Genomic DNA, 23,799 nt, shown 5'->3' with positions numbered 1-23,799 from the left:
TCTATTAATTCTACATTAGAGGAACAAGCTCTCCTCACACCCACACCGTTCTTTAATCTTCAATTTGATTAGTGTAGCAATGCTGGATGGTTAATAATACTAATTTGTACAGTGCTTTAAAAAACACAAAAGGCAAATTCAGCTTATTAAAATGCTTGTAACAGATGTGACAATTACACACTTTGTAGTGACTGGTTAAATTAGTTAGAAAAATTATTTTTAAAATTCAGTATATAAATAAGACAAAGTAGTTCCAAACTGCCTTAAAACAATAATATGAGAACTGAACACAAAAATAGGTTATCTTACACTAAGCAAAAGACAATTGCTGTGTGTAGTGGTACATGCCTGTAATTTTAGCACTTGCAAGGCTGAAGCAGGAGGATTGTTGCTAGTTTGAGACCAACCTGGGCTACAAAAGTGAGCTCAAGGGCACCCTATCTCAAAAAAACAATTCCTAGGTCACAGAGAGGTGTGAAAATATGGAAAAGCAACATTTTTTCCCCCAGAAAGATCGCTTGTAAGCATCTCCTGCTATTAAACTGAAGGAGAGCAAACAGTCCTTTCCTTTTTTCATGGTAGTAAGTCTGCCCATGTACTGCAATACTGGATATTTTCTTAATGATTAGTAGCAACAAGAAACCAATTTGCAGTAAGATTTATTCATGGTAAATGTACATATTAACACAGCAATTAATGTTAGAAAAATATCAAAGAAAATGTTCCAAAAAATGTTCTTTATCAGAGTTCTTAAATGTCTCGGTGAACTGCTAATGGGCAAAGAGTTTATTCCACCTGTATCAGAGCTAAAGGAATCCGGACAAGGGAAATGAGAGGAACATGGACTTGGGGGCTTGTTAGGAAGCAGCTCCCTAAGCAATTGCAGATCAAGACACCCATGTCAAATGGGAAGCAAAGATACTTCCTAAAGAATGTGACTTTGCTTTCTTCTGACTTACTGATCAATACCGATCAAAAAGGCTTTCAACTGGGAAATTCCTTTCAGAGAAATCTCTCTCTTTCCTCCTTTCCTTCTGTTCTCCTCCTCCTCCTCTCTCTCTCTCTCCAGAGAAGCCTTGGATTTGTGGCAATCCTCCTGCCTCCACCTCCCAAGTACTAGGATTACAGGTATACACCACCATGCTTGACCATCTTATTACTATTATTGTTATAGTTATTATTTTTACCAAGGAACAATTCCATTCCTTAGTAGTTAATTTTTGAGACGGATCTCACTATATATAGTTCAGGTTGGCCTTCAACTCACTAAGTAGCCCAGGTTGGTCTCAAACTCACAGTAATTCTCCTGCCTCAGCTTCCTGAATGCAGGGATTACAGGCATCCACCGCCTTGTCCAGGTCTTTATTATTTTATTTTATTTTTTGGAGACAAGGTTTCACTATATAGTTCAGGCTGGCCTTGAACTCCTACCTCAGTCGAGTGCATGGCCCTCTTTATTTTGATAGTAATTAGGAAGAGGCACTCTTCTAAAATACTTTCCTTAGATAGCCAACCTTAAATTTATATAACTGCTTGAAACACTCAGGTACACCCAATGCTCAGAGTGAAAACTCATTTCACCTCCCTTACCAAGTTTATTCTGTATTTTTAAACTCTGGAATTGTTCCTTTATTCCTCGGGGAAATGGAGACAGATGACGATCACAGGGGACTCAGAACACCGGAAACCTGACAGAGACAAGTGAACTATGGCGCTGACGGTATTTTAAATTTCAGCTGGGGTTCACCTTGCCATCACATGAATAGAAATAAATGCTACCTTCCGCTTTCCATTTCTAATCAAAAACAAGAAAAAAATACTTTGGCATTGAATGAAAATGTTAGGATCACAACTACAGCTCTTCAAAAAACAGTACAAAAACCATGAAAACAACAGTAATCAATTTGCTGATCTGCAATAGAGGCCGGACAGCTGCACCCAGCGGGCTGGATTCTACTTTCTTCGTCCTTTGGACAGCTAAGAGCTAAGAATGGATTACATTTTTTAATGTGTAGGGGGAAAAAAATCACACTTAAGAACACATACAAATTATTATAAAATTCAAATTTCAGTGTCCATGAATTACAACTGGAACATAGCCATGCTTATTCACTTTAAATATTGTTTGGCTGCTTTAGCTTTATATTTATAAAAGCTGAGCAGTTATCAGAGATTGCATGGTCTGCAAAACCTAAAATAGTATTATCTGGTCCTTTACAGAAAGTTTGCTAAGCTCTATCTAAATGAGGAATAAAATCTATGATAAATTGATATACTTAATGCTTTTATATCATAGACAATTCAGGGAAAATGTATCAAGATATAACATACATATGCATCAATTCCCCAAAATGAATGTTAGTATTCTGTATCACAACGTTACTAGTCAAATGGGGAAAATATACTGTAAAATCAGGAAAAAAGTAACTTTTTAGCTAATTATCTAGCACTAAACTTTATTTATTTATTTACTTATTTATGTGGTATTGGGGGATCAAACTCATGACCTCGTGCTTGCCTGGCAGTCCTTTACACCACTGAGCTAATTCCCCAGCCTTAGCACTAAACTGTAAAAGAAGAAAAAGTTAAATGCATCAAATTTAAATAAATATAAATGTTTCCTTTATGAAATCACGTTACAGGATGTTTGTATATACAGACATGTATATCAGTCTCAATAATGTGTTCCTGAACGACAGTAGTTGATTATAAACTGGTAAAGGATAAGAGTTTTTAATTGAACCAAATTATAAGAGATTAGCAAGATAATCCCAGAACTCGAGAGGCTGAGGCAGGAGGACCACTGCAGAGTTCAAAACCAGGTAGGGCTACAAAGTGAGCTCAAAGCCAATCTCAACTTCATAGTGAAACTCTGTCTGGGAGGTGCGAGGGAGACAGATTAGCAAGAGTCTGATATTTAGCATGGAGGTAGACACAGAAATCCTTAAATAAACCAGGGATCACACAAGATTACTAACAAGAGAGATAGTGACTTCTGGATGATACATGGGCTTTCTTGGTCACCTGCATGTACTGATTTGGCATACATTTATATCCCAATACAAGATATTTTGTGTATAAACGGTTTATTCATTGTCATGTGGAATGAATCATTTTTATTTTTATTTATTTATTTAGCTTTTTATCGGTACCGGGGATTGAACTCACAACCACCTGCTTGCAAGGCAAGTGCTTATGCTGCTGAGCTAAATCCCCAGCCCCGAATGAATCGTTTTTAGTTTTGTGTGTGTGTGTGTGTGTGTGGTCTTTTGATACAGGGTTTCAATATGCAGTTCAGGCTGGCCTTGAACTCACAGTGATCTTCCTGTCTCAGCCTCCCCCAAAGTTGGGATTACAGGCATGTACCACCATGGCTGGCTCATTTTAGTTTTTCTGCTTGTTTTCTTTTGTTTTGTTTTGAGATAGGATCTCTGTTGTAGTTCATGTGGGGCTTGAACTCACTGTAGTGCAGAGTGGCCTTGACCTTGCAGCAATCCTCCTGCTTTAGCTCCTGAGAGCTGGTATTATAGCTGTGAACCACCATGACCCAGCAATCACTTGATTTAGTTTTATAAATACTGTTTCTTGTATAAAAGGCCAAATAGCAGCTGGGATACAAAGGTGACAGGCAAATGATGATAAGTAAAGCAGGATCTCTCATCTTTGAGAATTTCACAGTTTTGAGGAGAAAAGCACAAAAAAAAAATCTTAAAGGTTTTGAAAATATGCATGGTGGGCATGGAAATTATAACCAGAATATGAAATAGAAAATAAACTTCTCAAACAGGGCATGGTGGTACACGCTTGTAATCCCAGCATTTAGGAGGCTGAGGAGGGAGGATCACTGTGAGTTCAAGGCCAGCCTGAACTGCATTAGCAAGACTGTCTCAAAAAACAAACAAACAAGCAAAAGACCCAAAAAATGTTTCCATAATTCTAATATGTCATACAGGAAAAAGAAGTTAGCATGCCAGCTTTGGTATATGCTTCCTCAAAACATAATAAGTGTTGTCAATAGATTCTGGGCTCTAAGAAGTTTCCAAAATGATTCCATTTCTGCTCTTTTGTCTAAACAAACCCAACTACCTTCAAGTACCTATGTTATTTATGAATAAGCTGAGAATATCAGGAATTTCAAAATCTTTTAGAGAGAAACATTCAATGAAAAGAAAGAGGAGAGAAGGAAGAGAGGAAGGAAGGAAGGGAAGAAGAGAGGGGAACTGGAGGGAAGCAACCTGTGGGCAGCAAAGCCAGAGGAAAAGGCGATAAAACAAGGAAATCTAGAAAAATGAAGGAAGGAATTAGAACAAGTTAGGAGGAAGACCAGATTCCAGACAGCAACTTATCAGATGGCAAGAACTACCATTAGTTCCAACATGCAAGCCACCTTTAACAACATGAAGAACTATAAAAACGTGAAACAGAGTATCTTTTCAGTGTCTGAATGATCTTATGTAAAGTAGTCACATGTTAGAGAGGAGAGGATTTAGATGAGGATCCTACCCAACCCCAAAATTCTAGTAATGTTGGTTTTTGGCGTCCTAGCAATGGATAACAGAGTGCCTTGCTGGCAGGCAATGGATAAATGGGTAACATGTTTGCCTCTGAATTCTTTTTCTGTGTTTTAATGGGATACGATCCTAAAAAAATCCAAGGCTGGGGATTGAACTCAGACCCTCAAATGCTAAGCATTTGTTCTACTGCTGAGCTATGATACTACCAGCCTGAATACTCTGTTTTTAAAGACACAGTATAGATAAATATGAGAGAATTAAGTGTTTTTATTGATTTGGGGACCAGGAGAAATAATGAGACTATGCTGCCTTTTTCACGTTTTAAACTCTGAAGTGTCAGACTTATTCTATGGTAAAGGGACGGGTACTGTGGCCTTCTAACAGGTAAGTCACAAAAGATGAGAAACACGGTCCTGAAGCATGTTTTCTCAACAATCTGCCAGCTATACATTTAGTTAGGCTTCCATTAAAGTTTCTTAGATTTTAGCCTATATTTTCTCATCTGTGAAAATAATAAACACTTTCTCTTTTTTTCTAGTATGATAGGCATTTCATTTAATAATAATGAATAAAATTCCCCATGAATTTATAATTGATCAGCCACTGTCTCTTTGTAGCCTAACTTTACAGCGTCTATACGCCAACACCGTATCTTCTTCACCATTTCAGGTCCCCTTTTCTAGGTCTGTACCACTGTGTTCCTTTTTTGTGTCGTAGTCTGCTCTAGTGAAAAGGAGACTCCAAGGCACGCGACGTAACAGCATTAGAAGAGACAGGAGGTTTCTTGATACTATCCACCACAGTGGAGGCAGACATGACAATCCCACAGGCAAGTCAAATAAAGAGTAAGGAGTTATTTCAGTTTCTAGTACCAAAATTATAAACAGGGGTAGTCTGAGTGTAGTGAAAAGGTGAAATTCCAATGTATAAATAATCTTTCTCAATATTGTAGAGTATGCTGCAAAGAAATTTAGAATTTTATAATCTGTATCAAGTAACAGAAGAGAAGACTGTAGAGAAGTTTAGTATGTCTCTTTTTTTTTTTGGGTGGTACTGGGGATCGAACTCACAACTACACGCTTGGCCAAGTAGGCACTTACGCCACTGAGCTAAATCCCTGGCAGAAGTGCTATATGTCTTTACCCAAGATCCTTGGGGAGGGGGGATGAGAAAGTCTCATATTGTTTTTTTCTTGCTCGTTTGTTTTTGGAGACAGGGTCTCATTATCTGGTTGAGGCTGGCTTTGAACTCAACAGGCAGCCAAGGTTGGCCTAGAATTCACAGTGAGCCTCCTTCCTCAGCCTCCCAAGTGCTGGGATTACAGGCATGTGCCAGCATGCCCACCTAGAAAGCCTCTAATATTGTTTTTGTGTTTTCTATTTTCCTTTTGCAAATACACAACACTGGGTAAAGCCCAAGTTTTTATTGGTAATACCTTGCCAAAAATAATTGAACTTCTAATGCCTAGTAGCCTACAGGCTTATCGCTACAGGAATTGTTACAGAAGTGAATTAGGAAAGTAAGTAAAAGTGAAGTGGCCTATATTCAAAGAAATTTCAGGGGAAAATTTATAAGACTATTTAACAATAATGAATTCTATTTAATATATTCTATTGATAATAATGGAATTTACTAGATTCTAAAATGATAACTGGAAATCTCCTCCACAGATAACCCCATCTAATTTTAGTCAACAGAATTAATATAGATATGTTCCCTCTTCAGCAAAAATTTTTACTGAAGATATAAACAAACAGTAAAATTGACTCATGCAAATAGAAATTCTTCATATCGCAAGTGTTGGCACATAAGAAAAGAGCCAAAAGGCCAAATATGGAGGCTAGATTTGTTTCCAAGTGTGGTTTAAGGAAACAAAAAACAAAACATGTATGGCTCAGTCTAAGAATATCATTTCCATAAAACTGAATTTGTTAACAGGATAAACTTGAAAAGATATTTTTAACTTTGTAGTTTAAAATGCTTTGCCAAATGTCAATAAGGAACAGATGGAAATAAACCATTGTTTAATTGCTTCCTTTCAAATAAAAAACCAAACAAGCTATATATGTTTATTTATTCCTTAATTTCTGGCTTCCCAGGCCCTAAAAGACCAAGAATTGAACAATCAAGTCTCTGTACATTACAGATTCATCCTCAAGAGGTAGGTCTGTCTCATTATTAGGTGAAAATTGGGATTCCCACAAAGTTAATTAACTTCTTGGAATCACCCTGGAAATGATTAATGGCAAAACCAAGGGAAAAGTTCAAGACTTTATGCTGATTTGAATACCTTTAGTACAAATCAGTTTTTATTTATCAGACTGTCATTAGGGAGTGGTACCAGGGTAAAGCAAATACAGTTAGAGAAAGAAATCAATGCACTTACAGCTTCATGTTACAAACACTGGCAGCATTAACTCTAGGTAACACAAAGCTGGAATGTCCGGTATTTTCCTCTGATAATTAGGGTGGGTATTTCTTTTGAGTCTGCATCAATCAGCTTCATCCAATACAAGGGGTTGATTGGCTTCATCGCAACCATTCTTAACCCTGTTTACAGAAGAAATGGCTTCTCATCTGACAGTCAAAAAAGATCTTTGAGGACTCTTGCCTAAAGTAATGTTGGCTTTCTTTAGACTTTGAGTGGACTTGAAATAACTCCAATACAAAAGGAAACAAAATTCAGGGTGAAATTTATAATAAGAATAAAGAACTGTGTACAAGAATGAAAACTACAATTTCATGAAATATAATCTGAAACAGCTACAAAAGTATCAATAAAAGCTAAGATTATTTCATTTTTATTTCTTAAAAAAAGACTTAAAATAATGTAACCAATGCTGTAGTTTCATTTGTTATTTCACTAAGTAAATCTTATCTCTATTTCACAGCTAAAGGGGGATATTTATGATTATCACTTTCTATATTAGAAAACAGCTGTGCAGTATGTTAGGCTGACGTGAGATCTCTTTCTTATTATGAGTGTATCAACAAATATACTTACAAAATACTTTTTATAAATAGACAGAGCTCGTGATATGAAAAGTATACATGCATACCAGATTTTTCAGTCTAGCCCGGTTGTTGCCTGCCCCCCCCCCCGCCCCTCAGTTTTTTGGAAAAGACTACAATGACAGAGTTACAGTTTTCAAAAAATACCATCGCCTACATATTTCTAGAGACAATGAAATGATACTGGTGGGTGTTGAAGGACAAAAGATTCTTGGTTTTACTGTTCTCTTTTTGGCTCTGAGGGCATCTTCTCAAAAACAAAGTCTTATTTAGAAGTTTCATCAACTGAAAAGCATTGAGAAATAACACAAAGTTCAATAGTCTCAGTTTGATAATCCTACAAGCTCAGAGTTTAGAACAAATATTTGAGATATTAACCAAACCGCTCATACTGGTACATTCAAGTGCGAAAAAAGCAAGCTACATGCAAAGTTTCGTTAATAAGTAAGTTAAAAAAAAAAAAAAAAAACAGGTTAGGCATCCAATTTGTGTTCTGGAGAGAGTGCTCATATTTACTTCAGGAAAGCCTTATAAATCAACATGCAAACAGAGGACACATACTTATTACAGTAGAACTTTAGCTTACAAGGCCACTGATTACAAACAATTGTTCTAAACACAAGTGCAAGAACAAACATCTGAAGTTATTAGGAAAACAAAGTGTACCAACATAGACTTTAAGCTTATTATAATGGCTAAATATTGCTTTTACAGGTAGCAATATAATTACTTAAGCCATAAGGAAGTGACACAGTATTTTAATTCAGAAAAAGATGCATTTATGTATAGATTTTGAGTAGATCTATATTCAGGAATTTTAAAGATATTAGTATAGTCTTGGTGAGACTTGGTGAGAAATTCAGCCCTGGCTGGAGGCCAAGGGGCACCAGCACCATTTTCCTTACACTAGTTAAACATTTCACTTACGAAGAGATGGCATTTAACCTCTGCAGATTCCTTCTATACACCAAAGGGGGTAAAGTCACCTATCCCTGTATAGCTGAGAAATACTCATTGAAAGGCCACAGATGTCAAAAGCCCTTTTCCAGAAAAAGGCCTTTGTATATACTAGTTTGTTATTCTAAGAAAAGGAGTGGTTATGGATTTATAGATTAAAACATTATCGTTTTAAGGCTTTTGAAAGGTTAGCAAGTTGAAGTTTTTCCTTAAACTATAGAGACCATGCCACACAAATGACCAGAAGCTTGGGAAAATACCCATCGTAAGTGTCTAGAAAGTATCCTGATTTGTGTGAGACACTGGAAAGGAGGACATGGCAACAGTGAACAGTAAGAACATGCAGAATAAAAGAGTTACTTGGGGAAAGTACCAAGTTGCTATATGCTTAAATTTATTTGTCTAAATTTGTTCATCTTCAGAGCAGAAAAGCTGACTTGGGCAATCCATTGCTACTCCTTTTACCCTGCAATACATCATCTACAAAAAGTTCTTATTGACAGAAAACTGATCACAAGAGCTCCCCTAGGACAGTGAACGATCAAGAGCAGAGGCATCATATAGGCAATTATACGTTGGAAGCTAACAACAAAAGTTCAGTGGCTTTGGTCTTGACGTTTCAGATGAGCACCCTGTTTTCCGATCACAGAAAGACCAACCACCAAACAGCCAATGCAAGGACCACGAGAAAAGACATCATGAAAGGAATACGAGGAGATGGAAAAGTACTAGAGTAGAGGCGGCACTTTTTGAGAGACTTGTGATCCTCAGGGATTGGAATGGAAACCTTGGGAAGAATTTCTTCATTTTCTTGCTGGGGCAAGGCTCTTTCAGTAGATCTCTCTTGCCTTTTACTTTTCTCTTCATCCTGTACTAACAGAGCACGTTCCTGTGTCTGCTTTCACGGTAGAAGATCAAGAAAGACAGAGAAAGATGAACAAAATGACAGATGGAGAATGCTCAAAAATGAAACTTGGGGATGTGCAAAGGGTTTAGAAAGACTCTTTGAACACTCTTTATTTTAGATTCACTTTACTCTAGCTATTTATCCTAGGTCTCTATATCTTCTCTTTATAATACAGTAGAGTGCTCAATAGCTAATTAAAAAATGAGTATCAGAATGACTAAAAGTTCAGTGTTTGTGAGCCTTTCTTATTTATTCTTCTTTTCATGATATTTACATTAATTTTTTTCACATATGAATTTTGAGTCACTTTTCATTGTTTAGTACTGCCAATCACCAATGAACTGGGCTATGCCAATTATGAAGCATTCTTCTTGCCATGAGAAAAGTTACTTTTATTAGAAATAGAATTGTAGAATATAAAAAATAATCCTCATATTCCTTCATATATGCATAAAAAACTGAAATAGCTCAGGATAATAATTAGCTTTTGCCTAAGGAATCAAAAGCCTTACTCTTGTACATGTTAAAGATTGCCAAAAAACTCCCCCAAAACCAAAAACCGAAAAACAGAAAGCCCAAAGTATAAAATGTACCTCCAGGGTCTACCACCCACAAAAGGAAATAAAATAAAGCAACCCACAAAACCTCAGCATTTGTACATTCTTAGAATCATGATTAAAAATAATGGCCATCATGGAGGTTTATGCATTTCATTAAGTAAATACTTTTGACAATTTCAAGGAAAGTTCTCCCTGTATTGTTGAATTGAGAATTTTCCTGCCTCTTCAGTTTCTGCCCTTTATTATACAGTCAAGACAGATGTTGTCTATGACAAGAAAAACCTGGCTCTAAGCTCTCTCAGCTGAGCTAGCCTTCTCTGGTCAGTCTGGAAGCTCAACACTGGTTCTTTGCACACCCCTAAGTGATACGTATCAGGGAGAAAGTAGCTAGGGGACTGGTCAGCAAAAAGAAAAAAGGAAAAGACAGGATGCAAATTTGTAATGATTTTTAAAAGAAAATAAAGTGGGAGAAGAAAGACAACATAAAAAGAATAGGGTATAATTAAATTAATTTTCTCTCTGAATACACATTTACATCTTCATGCAGCTTTTCAACCAGCCATGCGCCGAAATAAGCAAGTTGAAGGCTGCAAACGCTGCAGCAGTGAAAGTGTAATGTGTTAGGCCAAAGGGCTGTGGGCATGAACTTACTAGGATAGCCAAAAGAAAAATTAGTCAGCAGCTGTGATTCAGTTCTGGGGATTCTTTGCTTAGTGCCATGACAAGAGCAAATTCTGATTGAGAAGCACAAGTCATAACAGCAGCTTTACCTCTGGCCCACCAACCTTTCTTTCCGAGGGGAGGACAGAGGTTTTCTTCACCTGGTCATACACAAATTGTATAAAATTCAGTTGCCTTGCAATGCAACAACAATGGAGTTAAAGGTGGAAGAGGTATCCCCAGGGAACAGAAATATTATCCTAATTATTAAAGAAAAAATAAGATATGCCAGAAAGCAGAATTATCTCAATATAAAAGGTTATCACAAGTACACTTCTTATTTATCTTGTTATTCACTTAAGAGGGGTAAATACACAGAAGCATAGTGTTACCATTATTTAAGTCCTCCTCATGGATCTTGGCTTTAAAAAGTCATTTCTTCAAAGCCCACAAATGACACTGCCATTCCCCATTCCCAAAACTAGGTCTGAGATGATTTATGAAAGGTTTCCTTTAAAAGACCTAAGATATTTTCTGGAAATGGTGACCAATACAAATTTATCCAGCATCATGCAAGGCAGAAGAAGTTATTTTTTCAAAAATAATTGAGCATCATTTATGACTTGTAGTTAAAAACAAAAACTAAAAAATTTGCAGTTTTGGTTTGTAGATGGGGTTATTAGATGAGGTTGCAATAAGTTATTTTCTCACTTAGACTTTTAATAGCCAGGACATTAAAGATTATCTACCGTATAAACTCAGGCAAACATAATAAATGCTATATTCAAAATAATTTATTTAGATCAGCCAGACCCTTTCAGTCAAACCAAGCTACACTCATACTGGACCTTTATGATTCTTATTCCTAGGAAAATACCCAAATGATGTATCTGACACTGAAAGTGGTGGTCTTAACTAGAAAGCAGGGTTATTGTCCCAGTTTTGGGTATGTGCTCTACATTTAGAACACAAAACTCATCTCCATTTATATCAGGGAACAGAGGCTGAGAGGACAATGAGTGGGAATACCAATGTCCTATCATTCCTGTTAATTCTATGAACCTGCCAATTTTTCAGATATGCTCCAGCTTTACTTGTGAAAATGTTTCAGCATTGGCAATCTGTTAGCCAATTTTAATCACATTTTTAAAAACACAAAAAAAAGCCCTTTGTGGGCCAATGTTTATTCCCTCCTCCAGTTTCAGAAACTAAACAGTAATTCTGATAGTTTACAAAGAACTCTGAAAATTAAAACAACAACAATGATCAAAAACTAGTTTTTTTTTGTTGTTGTTGTTGTTTGTTCTTTGAAACAGGGTCTAACTATGCTGCCCGTGTTGGTCTTTTTTTTTTTTTTTTTTTTTTTTGTGGCACTGTCAATTGAGTCCAGAGTCTTTGCACTCAGTTACATTCCCAGCCCTTTTTTAATTTTTCATTTTGAGACAAGGCCTTGCTAAGTCACTAAGTTGCTCAGGAGGCTTGGCTGGAACTTGCAAGTCTTCTCACCTGAGCCTTCCAGAGTGCTGGCGTTTTAAGACCCCACACCTGGCTCTGGCTGGTCTTGAAGTTCTGGACAGTGATCTTTTGTCTCAGTTTCCTGAAGCTGGTACTATTGGCACACACCACTGGGGCTTGCTAAACCCCAGGTGTTTAACTGGAACATTAATTTATCTTTCTTAACTAGAATTGCTATTATTTGGGGGCAGGAAGGTCAGTAAGAACGTAATTTAAAACGATGATAAGCACTCAGTCATCACAATTCTATAAACATTTAACATGCACTGACTTTTCAAGTAACTTTAAAGACATTCTCATTAAACAGACTCATTTGTTTAGATGTAAGATTTCTAAAATAGGTAATGACCATAGTAGAGAAGAAATAACTTCTAAAAGGTATTTCTGGCTTCTTTTAATCTATCTCATAAGACAATATATTAAAATCTTGTTGTTACTAATAAAGATTAAATGAGTCATTTCTTTAAAACTGAAATATAATCATTAACTTGATGTTTTACGTTCTCTAGCTTATTGGCCTCCTTGGTATATTACATAACTGTATCATTCCAGGCATTTCTAAGTTGTAGAAATGTTCAAATAAAGTTTTAAAAATAATAATCCTTTTCTAATTCTGACCTTACTAAATTTAGTCAACTTTCTGGTCCTGGAAGGTACATTCTGAATATAAACAAAGTTTTATTGGCATGTGCTCAACTTGTAAACACAGACTGGCCAGAAGCATGAGATCTAGAGACAGTTCTGGGGAGTCTAATCAACTAGTAACTCTCAAAGGCTCCCACAACTGAATTCGATTGCACCTGATATGAAAAATAAATGCTTGATTATGAATACCTTAAATTGCAATGAATTACTGAAGCGCCAAAGCTCAATTTCAGCTTTATACTGTTTTCTCAGAAACCGAATATTAACACACAAGAACCTTTATTCCATTCATTCTCAGAATCAGCCATGTGGACAAAGTACTTACTCCTTCTCCTGTGGGGACTTGCCCATTGACGTTAAGAGTTCGAAACGGGGAGTGAGTAGATAATCGTTTATCCCATTCGCTGGGGCGTGGCTCTGGTACAGACTCCATGAAATTCTTTTTCAGCTCACTGATGCTAGCATGATGTTTTTTGATCTCCTCTTGACTTTTGTCTAAGTCCTATAGTTGAAGGACAAAAGTACAAAACAATAAATAATAGGGACAAAAAATACAGCAAGGGCAACCCATCAAAGGTTGGGTACTGGTAGAAAACACACCACATCCAGGGTAGATATTACTAATCCATAAATTGCATTCAAATTGGAAATCTACAACATAGTATATTTGCTTCTGCTTTTTAAAAATCAAGATGCTTTTCTTGCAAGTCGTGAAGTATCACAACCCCTTAACTCTAGTTTATATAACCCAGAGAGCTCACTCCTTAATTTTGACTGTTCTTCCCAATATGATGCAAAACCAGATCTCCAACTCCTCATTCCAATCAAGTAATCCCAAAATTCAATTAGCCCCCGTTTGATAAGAACTGATTTAGGCTCAACTCAAGTAGGATGGAGAAAGCAACAAAGAGACAAACTATTAAATGAAGGACATGGTGAAAATTCGACTTCCACCACTTCCGCTGTACCTTTGTGAGTTGTAACAATAAAGTACTCCCCTTTATTTTTTAACCCCTCTTTTTTTACTGGAGATTTTCTTTTTTGCCTCTGTACTTTTTAATAGATTTTTTTGATAATACTCCCTTTTTTTGACTTAAGAACTTTTTGCTAACATTCCTAATACCTCCAGAGTCAACTGTTACTATCTGAAACTCAGTGAGGGACATGCAATGTAATAATAATAATAAAAATAATAATGACTCCCTTCCCATCAATATTATTTATACAAACTTAAAGTTGTATGGTTTCTAGCTGCTTCATCCTAGTAGAAATCAAAATAGAGACATTCTGGAGTAGGGAAAGTAACTCAGTGACTGAATATTTGCCTAGCATGTGCAACACCCCGGGTAATATCCCCAGCAGCAGCAGTGTCTCTACCACTAAGAAAGGGGAGGGGCAATTTCCAGTAACCTTCAAAGGATTGGGGGGTGACAATAAGAGTTCAAATAGTGGGCAACCAGAGGAAGAGGCAAACTAACAGGGGATACTACGAACAAATGATCAAAACTACAGTAAACAAAGCATGAGCCAGAAATACTCAGATTTATGTACAAATAGTATATAATAGTTTTCAAAAAGGGCACTTGACCAAAAATAGTATAGTAAATATAACTTGAAGACAAAAATACAATGGTCTTTGTTCAATTGTGCTTCAAAAAACCTTAAAAGTTTGAAGATCATACTATTAGAGCTCATCACTTGATGAGTGAAAAAAATTCTGTTTGTCGTATATCAAGGAAGCTCTGTGTTCAAGAAAAGCAAAATGCCAAATGTATCTCCTAATATTAAATGTTAATTTTTAGGATTAGTCTTTCTTTTTTGGCTCTGTGGGAAACATTTTCACTTTGGGGAAAAATAGAATTCAATTTTTTATTTTTTGTACTGAGGATTGCACTTGCCAGGCAGGTGCTTATGCCACTGAGCTAAATCCCCAGCTAGAATTCATTTAAATCAAAATTTGTTTAAATTTTTTTAAGGGCAACATAGGCTCCTATTAAATAAATTTTTTTCAAGAGTAACATCAAAGGGAAAACAGCACAGGAAAAAGAATCAGTGAGACACGTAACATTGATTCTGGAGATATTTATTTAAAAAATTCATGTACTATTCTCACCTCTATTTTTGCGAGACTGACCCATCTACACTTGATGGGCATCAGTCAAAGAGAAAGCTAATCAAAGAAGGCCACAGTAGGCTGGGGATTTAGCCCAGCGGCGTAAGCGTCTGCCTTGCAAGCAACGCAGTCGTGAGTTCGAGTGAGTTCGATCCCCGATACTGATAAAAAGGAAAAAGACAAAAAAAAAAAAGGCCACAGTAGCTCCCTCACAATAGTAGTTTTTGCTTGCTGTGACAAAATGTGAGTCTATTTTATGAATAAAAAGCTTCACTAAGGTAAGTAGTAGTTTGTGCTTCTTTTCTAGCTAAAAGCAAAAAACCCCACATTTATTAGCTAAATAAAACCATAGACTCAAAGACTCAGTATTGAGCCAAGCAACTGAGACCCTCTAGGTATGTGAGGCCTGGGGCTCAGCTCTGACTGGAAATCAACTTGTTTGGGACAGCTTACCATACTTGGGAGGATTAAAAGTGGGACTGGAACAAAACAAAAATTAGCGAGAGATGGATGCTATGCCAAGATCATAACTCTGAGTTAGTATCTTAATAAGATAGACTGGAGACTTGTTACTTTTCTTGCCTAGCTTTTGACTGGCTTGGAATCTGTGAAAATAAAATTTTCAATAAAATGAGTAGCTTCTGAGGGAGCTTTCTCCATCCTCCTTAGCTGGCTTTGATGGAAACCTGTGGGGGCACAGAGTAAAATTAAGATCTCAAAGGGACCTGTTCCAAATAGAACTTGTCACAGACATTTGTTACAGGTTCTCTCTGGGAGGTGGGAGGAGGAGGTGGTAGATCTAAAAATGAATTCGACCTTATTTGTGCCAGAACAAAGCATTAGTGAGGGTGGGGGAGAGGAGGTGGGGAGGAGGGATGCTTATTAAAAAAAAAAAAAAAAAAACCCTGCTGGGTGACAGATAACTTGAGAGAACTTCCTTTGGGGAAGAACATATTTTAATACAGATAAAGAATGATGGTCAGCCAAATTACTTTGGCTGTGCTGAGGTGAGGCAATTTTGATGCCATCATCTTACGATTTTAGAAACAATCAAACCAAACACTTCATTAAATATAAAATGTTTGCAAAAGGCAGTTAGTAGGTTTAATTTTTCAAACACACAGTTATTTAGAAATCTCCTCATGGCTGTCAGTGAAATGCTGGGGGAAAAACACATCACACACGGGGCCTTTGTGAGCCTCAGAAGCCATAACGCACCTCAGAACAGATGACAAATATATGATTGGCACTGCGGGTTCCAGTTAAGAAGTACTGAGGAGGGAATAGGGAGGCGATGTGCAGAACTGGGACGTGGTTATACTGCTGAGCAGAGGAGATAAACCACCATCCAGTATCCTCCCTTATGTCTCAGGGTGGAATGATTCAGTCTAGTCTCAGATTTGGACTAAAACAGATCTAGTTCCTACTACTGATACATTTGAAGATTTGGAAAAAGCCATGTTACATGGTACGAATGTATGTAAAGCACTTAGTATTGTGCCTGCTACCTGGTATGTTTAGTGAAAACTGACCATGATTTTTACTACTTTTATCAAAGTTCTATACAAATAGCAGGCCTTCAAAATATAGGTATTGCCAAAAATAAGATTAAGCTAAATAATTACTAGTGGCAATATAATAAGCCAAAAGTCTGTTTTTAAAGTTCCTTCAAAGTTCCAGTTTAACATTTATCACATTTAATGTGTGTTCACCTTTTAGATATCAGTTAAAATGGGAACTCTTCACTGTTCATCTCACTTAGAGTAAATCCTCTTTGTTAGAATAGCACATTCTTTATTTTCTACATAACAGCTTGTAACTACTTTACTGCTATTTGTTTACATATTTACTGTTTCTCTCCTTCCCAGTTTCCCATGTTATAAGCTTCCTGAAGGTAGGAACTATGTCTTCCTATAATTTATATTTCCTTTAAGATGAACTTAAATCCCTAATGTTAGAATTTACATTCATTTCTTATGATTCTGCCTTGAATGGAGTTATGAAGTAATCTGGTCATTAATTGCTATATGAGTTTTTTTGTTTTGTTTGTCTTTTTTGAGACAGGATTTTGCTATGCAGTTCAGGCTGGCCTTGAATGCACTTTGGAGCCCATGCTGGTCTCAAAGTCCCAGCAATCCTCCTGCCTCGGCCTCCCAAGTGCTGGGGTTACAGGAATGTGCCACCACATCTGGCTTAATTTCAGTTTTTTCTATATGGAATAGTCCCACTTTAATTTTTCCTCATATACCTTCCTAATCTTCCAAGTAGTTTTACATTTTCCTATCCCATGTGGATTCCCAAACTAGATAAAATATACTTTATCTCTAGGTTAATATAAGTAAAAAATTTGACCAATGTTGAATATAATGGGAAAATGACCTTAAAATTCCTATTGCAGAAAGTATGTTACTATTTCTGAAAGAAGAACAGTGTAATTTAATACAGTCATATAATTCCTAATTTAAACCCAACTTACCAATTTATCAGCTCTCTGACCATAAAGTAATTAATTTCTCTAGGTCTCAATTTTCTCACCTTCCAAATAAAAATCCCTTTCCCACAGGCTTTTTTTCATAGTTAAACTTACGATAACTATTCGTTAAAAACCAGGCTCTCTTCCTTCTTATCATATGCCCTAACCTTTCTTCAGTAATTTACTGCTATCTCCACTATTGTAAGTCCATTCTAAATTGTGACCAAATTTCTATATTCTCAGCTCAGAAAAAAAGGGGAAATTTGCTTCCAGGAGCATGTAAAAATTCAAATATTCTTGGAAAATTCAGGAACTTCTAGCGGTGATGCAGAACTTTCTGCATATAGGTAAAACAGCAGAGCTATGAGAGGAAGAGGTAGTCCCAATCATATATTTTTTAAAGATAGAATGAGAGATGAAAACTAAAAAAATCAGAAGGAGATGGTTGCGTATCTTCATATTTACCAACATGCAAAAGCACTTTAAACCTAAAAATCTCTCATGCAGTGGCATGCAAAACCAAATGCAGCACAGAATGAAGAAAAGGGAATCAGTACAGAATGCAGCAGATCCAGGCAACCAACTGAAATAAGCTTCAAGTTCATACAAACCTCCAACATTAAATTGCTATGTCTGATATAAATGTTTTCACCATCTAGTCTCTCTCTCTTTTTCTGTGAAAATGAAAGGGGGAAAAACAGAAAAGCATAAAAAATTAAAATGTTGTTCTTGCGGGAAAAACTGCAAATTGGCAAACCAAAAATATCTGAAATTAAATGTCCGCAGTGCAGCAAATGCCAACATGGAATGGCCACAGAACCACAAGGACATGAAGAACTTGAGTACTACTAGAAAATGAATGACCTTGTTTGTGAATGATGAAAGACTGTGATGATGTTATTTAAACAGACAGTGCTCCTGGCTTCACTGGCTTCTTATATAATACATTGCTTTATGTTTATTTTTGAAATTGAACAGTTTGAATGTTACCCTAAAATAATGACTTTAAAAACCTTTGAAATCTCACATATCAGAGTGAAGAAATGCTTTAATATCATTGTTTAGCCTTCTAAAGGTATTTCATATTTGCTAATATTACAGTATGTAGATCTCCAATACTTTTACGAAAAAGTTTCAAGCGCATTTTATACTTGATCAGCTAATAAATATGTCCAATTAGAACTGATTCATCCCACTCTCTAGCTGGGAAGAACGAGGCACATAGCAATCAAACTCATTAACGACACTGGGAGTTGCTGCTATGATGGTTTTTATGATAAATGTGTATAAAATATTGTCAGTGACTTCACAAACGTCATTGTGAAAGTTCTTATAAATTTGAATATGAGGAATAAGTTTGATCCTCATCATTTCATTTTGTTAAAAAAGATACTTTTCTACTAAAAAGTATAATAAAACCTTTCCAACAATAGTACAAGATTAGCATTTCTTTGGCATACATATGTAGGCAGGTACATATGCATCTACTTTTTAAAAGTAATTTCTGATTAAAAGAAATCAATGAAAAGAATGGATCACTGTCTTTTTAATGCAGTGTAAGTCAGCATGGGTGAAACAGCAGTGAAGTTTTGTGAAACTGAAAAGTATCTAACCTTCCTCATTCTTATCAGATCTTCAGTTTTTTCTGCAAGCTTCTGTTTTGCCATAATTCAAAAAGAAAAAAATGATAAAATATTGGTTCATTGAAGCCCGTTTGAACCTTCATTTTATTTTATTTTTAAGGGAGGGGGCCAAGGAAAAAGAAAAAACAAACTGAGGGGGTGGAGGGAAAAAGGAACACGTGGCCTGTTGGCACAAACCTGAGTTTGGTCACCATTTGAGGTGGGTACTGTGACCTCGATGTGGGTTTTTTCCACCTACATTTAAGAAACAAAGTGGTAAAAACATTTTAGGTTAATAGGTTTCTGTGAACAGCACTGTTTCCAAATAAGCTGCATCATTAGGCTGGTTGTCAAATGGGTCAATAGGTAACTACAATGCAGTCTTACGGAGGGTGGTACAGGCAAGGACATTACTCCCGGTGGCAATGTGTTAGTTACTATCACATTTTCAAGGATGAAGACATAATATAGCAAACCAATTATTAAAAATAAAATTAAAGGGCTGGGGATTTAGCTCAGTGGCATAAATGCCTGCCTTGCAAGCACAAAGTCATGAGTTTGATCCCCAGTACCAAAAAAATAATAATAGTAACAAAAATAAAATTAAGGTAATCATTCTATTGATGAAAATATTTTTATATTTACTCATTAAGAAATTCACTAAAATTAGGGGCTGGGGATTTAGCTCAGCGGCATAAGCGCCTGCCTTGCAAGCAGGCAGTTGTGAGTTCGATCCCTGGTACCGATAAAAAGGAAAAAGACAAAAAAAAAAAAAAAAAAGAAATTCACTAAAATTAAAAAGGCTTATTTAATATTATAGGTATATGTTTTGTTTTGCCTTTTTTAGTAAGATCTGAAAGTACTTTAAATAACATTTAAAAACAAATTTATAAATGAAGATATTAATGTTAATATACATGGCAGAAATAAAGATAATTTTTAGAGCTAAAACACACATGTAGTAAACCATATGTGATACCAAACAAATACACAGAATTTTGTTAGTTGATCAATATATTTAAGGAGGCAGTTTACTCTTTGACTTATTACACAATAAAACATCAAAATAAACTTCATCCAAATTATAACTGACACATGCAATTACTTCCAGGACTGACTTATACATAACACAAACAAGACTCAGTTACAATAGTCAATGCTCTGCAATCTTCTCATTAGACAGTGGGAACCTATGTTTGAAGCAGGGTAAAAGTTATTCTCAACAGTAGGAAATGAATACATATGGTCCTTTGTGTAGCCTTGAAATTAATAGTAGTAATTTTATGTGGTACAAAAAATGGAGCAATTATTAAAAAGCTAGACAGGCTAATAAGAGGAAGCATTGATTATTACAAAATTAGAAAAAGGATTATTTTTATTAAAGGTTAAGTCAATCACTTTCAATCATAAAATTTTTTATAGAACTTTATCAACCTGTGGTTTTGACATATACTTTTTAATCATACTAAGCAGCGTTACTTTGGAGTACAATGTTGTTGTGCTACTTTCTCTAGAACTGAATGTAAAAAATGAGACAACACCAAACTTGATAACATTGTCAAATCACAAGCACATCCAGCTATATAGCACTTAACTACCCAGGGTTACTAACAATTGAACTGCTTCTACTCTGAATCCCAGCATGCTTGCTGTGTGGCCACTGACAAGGCATTTAACAGTCTGAGCTCAAATGTTCACACTGAAAAAAATGGGAATAATTGTCTTCATATAATTATGTACACTTAGTAAACAGTTTTAAATTACTTTATAAAGCTTAAAATTCTTTGTTTAAAAAATAATGAATCTTTTTGAGTCTGTAGCAATCCAACAACAGGAAAATTGAGAATAGCTATTCTCAAAAAACTGGGCACAGTGATTCAGGCCTATAGTCTCCACTACCTGGGGGATGGCTTGAGCCCAGGAGCTGGGGCCAGCCTGGGCCACATATCCAGACTACATCTCTAAAAAAAAAAAAAGGATGAGTAGCAATGGCTTTGTGTTTGCTCCTCCATAGCAGATGAAGCAGTATTGTTTCCATACCCACAGAACAGACCTTATCAAATAAGTCATAATGACAAAAAGCAATCTTTATCTTATACCAACCCAGTGTGAGACGACACAATTTACACAGTTACAAGGCTAATTACTACTAATGTTTAATATTGTATAATTATATATGGTTTCAAGTAAATGACATAATTACTTCCTAAGTGCTACCAATAAAATCAACTCAGATTTGACTTTCATTCTGGCACTATTATTACAGTGATAGGTTATCAGAGGTAGCTTTCAGTTGTATTCCAACACAAGTATCGCAAAACAGATATTTACATAGAATTAATTGGCGAAAAGCACTCCCCCCAAATATATTTAAATAAAAAGAATAGACTAGAGAATATTCTCTTTATTCTGGTGAGATCACAAGAACAAAGGGAAGATACTTTTGAAAATACTTGTTTCTGTTTTAGAAGCAAAAGCAGAACAAGTAAGCAGAAATCCTAAGGAACCTTAGGATTCCTTAGCCATTCAAGAAGATTATCTTAATAACTCCAATAACCTAACACTATCCTGTAGGTCAAACATGCCAGGTGATATATTGTAACATTAAAAATGGAGTGGTAATCTAATATTAGAAAGATATTGTTTAGACAGGCATGATAGCACAGTCCTGTTATCCCAGTTTCTTGGGATGCTGAGGTAAAAACATCACAAATTTGAAGCCAGCCTGGACCGCTCAGCAAAACTGTGTCTCAAAATGCAATAGCAAAAGGACTGGGATACGGTAACTCAGCGGTAAAGCACGTGCCTAGCATGTGAGAGTCTTAGGTTAAAAAAAATTGTTTACACTAATTTGTAAGCATTTGGCTAGGTACCAAAATGCAAATCTCCACCATCCAGTCAATCTTTCTTTTCCCTCTCTGGATAAGTCTTAAAAGGACAGCAAAACTGTATATCATATTTGACAGATTTTAGAAAAAAAATAGATTGTCCACTATTCTATAGATAACTATTGCTTTGGTTCTAAAAGAATGGGATTTTAAAAAAATAAGTAAATACAAGAATGGGATTAATCCATATGCTGAGGTGAGAACATTTAGTTTTGTATTTCTTATTAAACATACAAAATATAATTTTTATCATGACTGCTTTTCATAATTACTGTTGGCAAGACAGTGAGACTTACTTTTAGCTTAATAAACCTGAACTAGCACTCAACTCCATCATTGCTTAAATGTGCTTAAGAAGCTTACAAATATATAAAAGATCAACCCAATAACTGTTACTTCTGGGAAATCTGCTAATTAAATTGGTGATTTTTAACCTCAGTGCAATGACTATGGTGCAATCAACTCAGAATCGTAAGCAATTCAGCAGCACAACCTTTCTTACGTAATGGAGCTTCCCTTTTTGTAATGCTATTTAAGGTTTAAACCACATAAATGTATTTTGCATAACATGTACACTTTGGAAATGTACATATATTTATCTTAGGAAATTATATATACATATATATTTTTTTGTTGTGGTCCTGAGGATTGAATTTAGGGCCTTTGTGCTAAGCTATATCCTCAATCGTTTTTGTTTGGTTTGGTTTGGTTTAGTGACAGTCTCATCAAGTCACTAAATTGCCCGTGCTGGACTAGAACTTGTGACCTTTCTCCTTCAGCCTCCCTAAATGCTGGGATTATAGGCATGTGCCATTACACCTGGCCTAAAACTATATTTTAATCATAACAGCAGAGCTGACTCTCAAGCAATGTGGAGATTCCAATTATTTTATGCAGAAAGAACAAGGAAGAAATTTGTTATGATTCCGTAAGACTCAGTTGCTTTGAAAACCTTCCTGGTCAAGCAATAAAACCTGTATGTCAGCAAGTCAATCAGCTAAACATGTAGACTTACGACGTACCTTCCACGCTTCTGTGGACTCTGGTTCAGTTTGCTCAGGGGGCTCTTCTTCCTTTTTCACTTCATCCTTCACTGTTTCTTTCTGTGGTTTTTGGACAGGTGCTCCTGGGACACCGCCTTCTGTGACTTCACTCTGAGCAATGGCTGGTGCAGAGGTGGGCCGAGGACTTCGGTCTGCTGAATCACTAGCTGCTGCTATGTAAGAAAGGGAAAATGGAGAAATGTATGAAGACAAGAGGCAGCATAGTACTTCAAGGTCACCAGGAGAAATCTGTGAATCCAGGACACATATGAATGTGACAAAGTCCAACAGCCCATCACATAGAAACAAAAAATAAATTATTAGCCCTCTCCCAGGCAACTGATGGCAACAAGATAGCTAAAGGTAACCTTATAATATATTAATTTAAAATATATTAATAATCACATCCCATATGCTAAATTCAGCAAGAAAGATCAAAGTAATAAAAGAAATGATAAGTCAGGCATGGTGGCGCACATCTGTAATTCCAGCACTCAGGCGGCTGAGGCAGGAGGACTGCCACAAGTTTGAGGCCAGCATGGACTACATAGTGAGTTTAAAACCAGTCTGAACCACATGGTAAGAAAAAGAAAAAAAGAAACTGAAAAGACATTATTACCATTGTTATTATTTTGTCATTATTATTTTTTATACTGGAAATTGAAACCAGATTCTTTACAATGAGCTACATTGCCAGTTCTTCTCTTTTTTTCTTTTATCTTATAAATAGTCTTTTTCTGATTTTTATTTTGAGGCAGGGTCTTGCTAAATTGCTAAATTACCTAGGCTGGACTTAAATTTGTGATCCCAGAATGCTGTGACTATGGCATACACTACCACACCCAGTTTAGAAAACTCATTAATCTTGTAATCTGTTAGTTTTAAGAACC

The 23,799-nt window shown here is 36.0% G+C and overlaps 1 protein-coding gene across 24 annotated transcripts in view; it reads right to left on the bottom strand.

Moving 5' to 3' along the window:
* Positions 1-23,799, bottom strand: part of Epb41 (erythrocyte membrane protein band 4.1) — a 190,101-nt gene that overhangs the window by 28,992 nt on the left and 137,310 nt on the right. For 5 of the 24 annotated variants that reach the window (XM_013153863.3, XM_013153854.3, XM_063235915.1 and 2 more), the window contains 6 exons: positions 22,889-23,082; positions 19,177-19,233; positions 18,970-19,011; positions 17,968-18,030; positions 13,096-13,272; positions 10,721-10,771 (listed from right to left, as the gene is read on the bottom strand). In XM_013153863.3, coding sequence (XP_013009317.1) covers positions 10,721-10,771; positions 13,096-13,272; positions 17,968-18,030; positions 18,970-19,011; positions 19,177-19,233; positions 22,889-23,082 — 584 coding nt within the window. Of the gene's footprint in view, positions 1-6,772; positions 10,346-10,720; positions 10,772-13,095; positions 13,273-17,967; positions 18,031-18,969; positions 19,012-19,176; positions 19,234-22,888; positions 23,083-23,799 lie in introns of those variants that run through there. The other 19 variants (XM_013153857.3, XM_013153862.3, XM_063235914.1 and 16 more) reach the window with 17 other exon arrangements.

The sequence above is a fragment of the Cavia porcellus genome, unplaced genomic scaffold (assembly GCF_034190915.1).
Source record: "Cavia porcellus strain 051 isolate PalLab524CR breed Dunkin Hartley unplaced genomic scaffold, mCavPor4.1 scaffold_25, whole genome shotgun sequence".
Taxonomy (NCBI): domain Eukaryota; kingdom Metazoa; phylum Chordata; class Mammalia; order Rodentia; family Caviidae; genus Cavia; species Cavia porcellus.
This window is presented reverse-complemented; position numbering and strand designations above follow the sequence as displayed.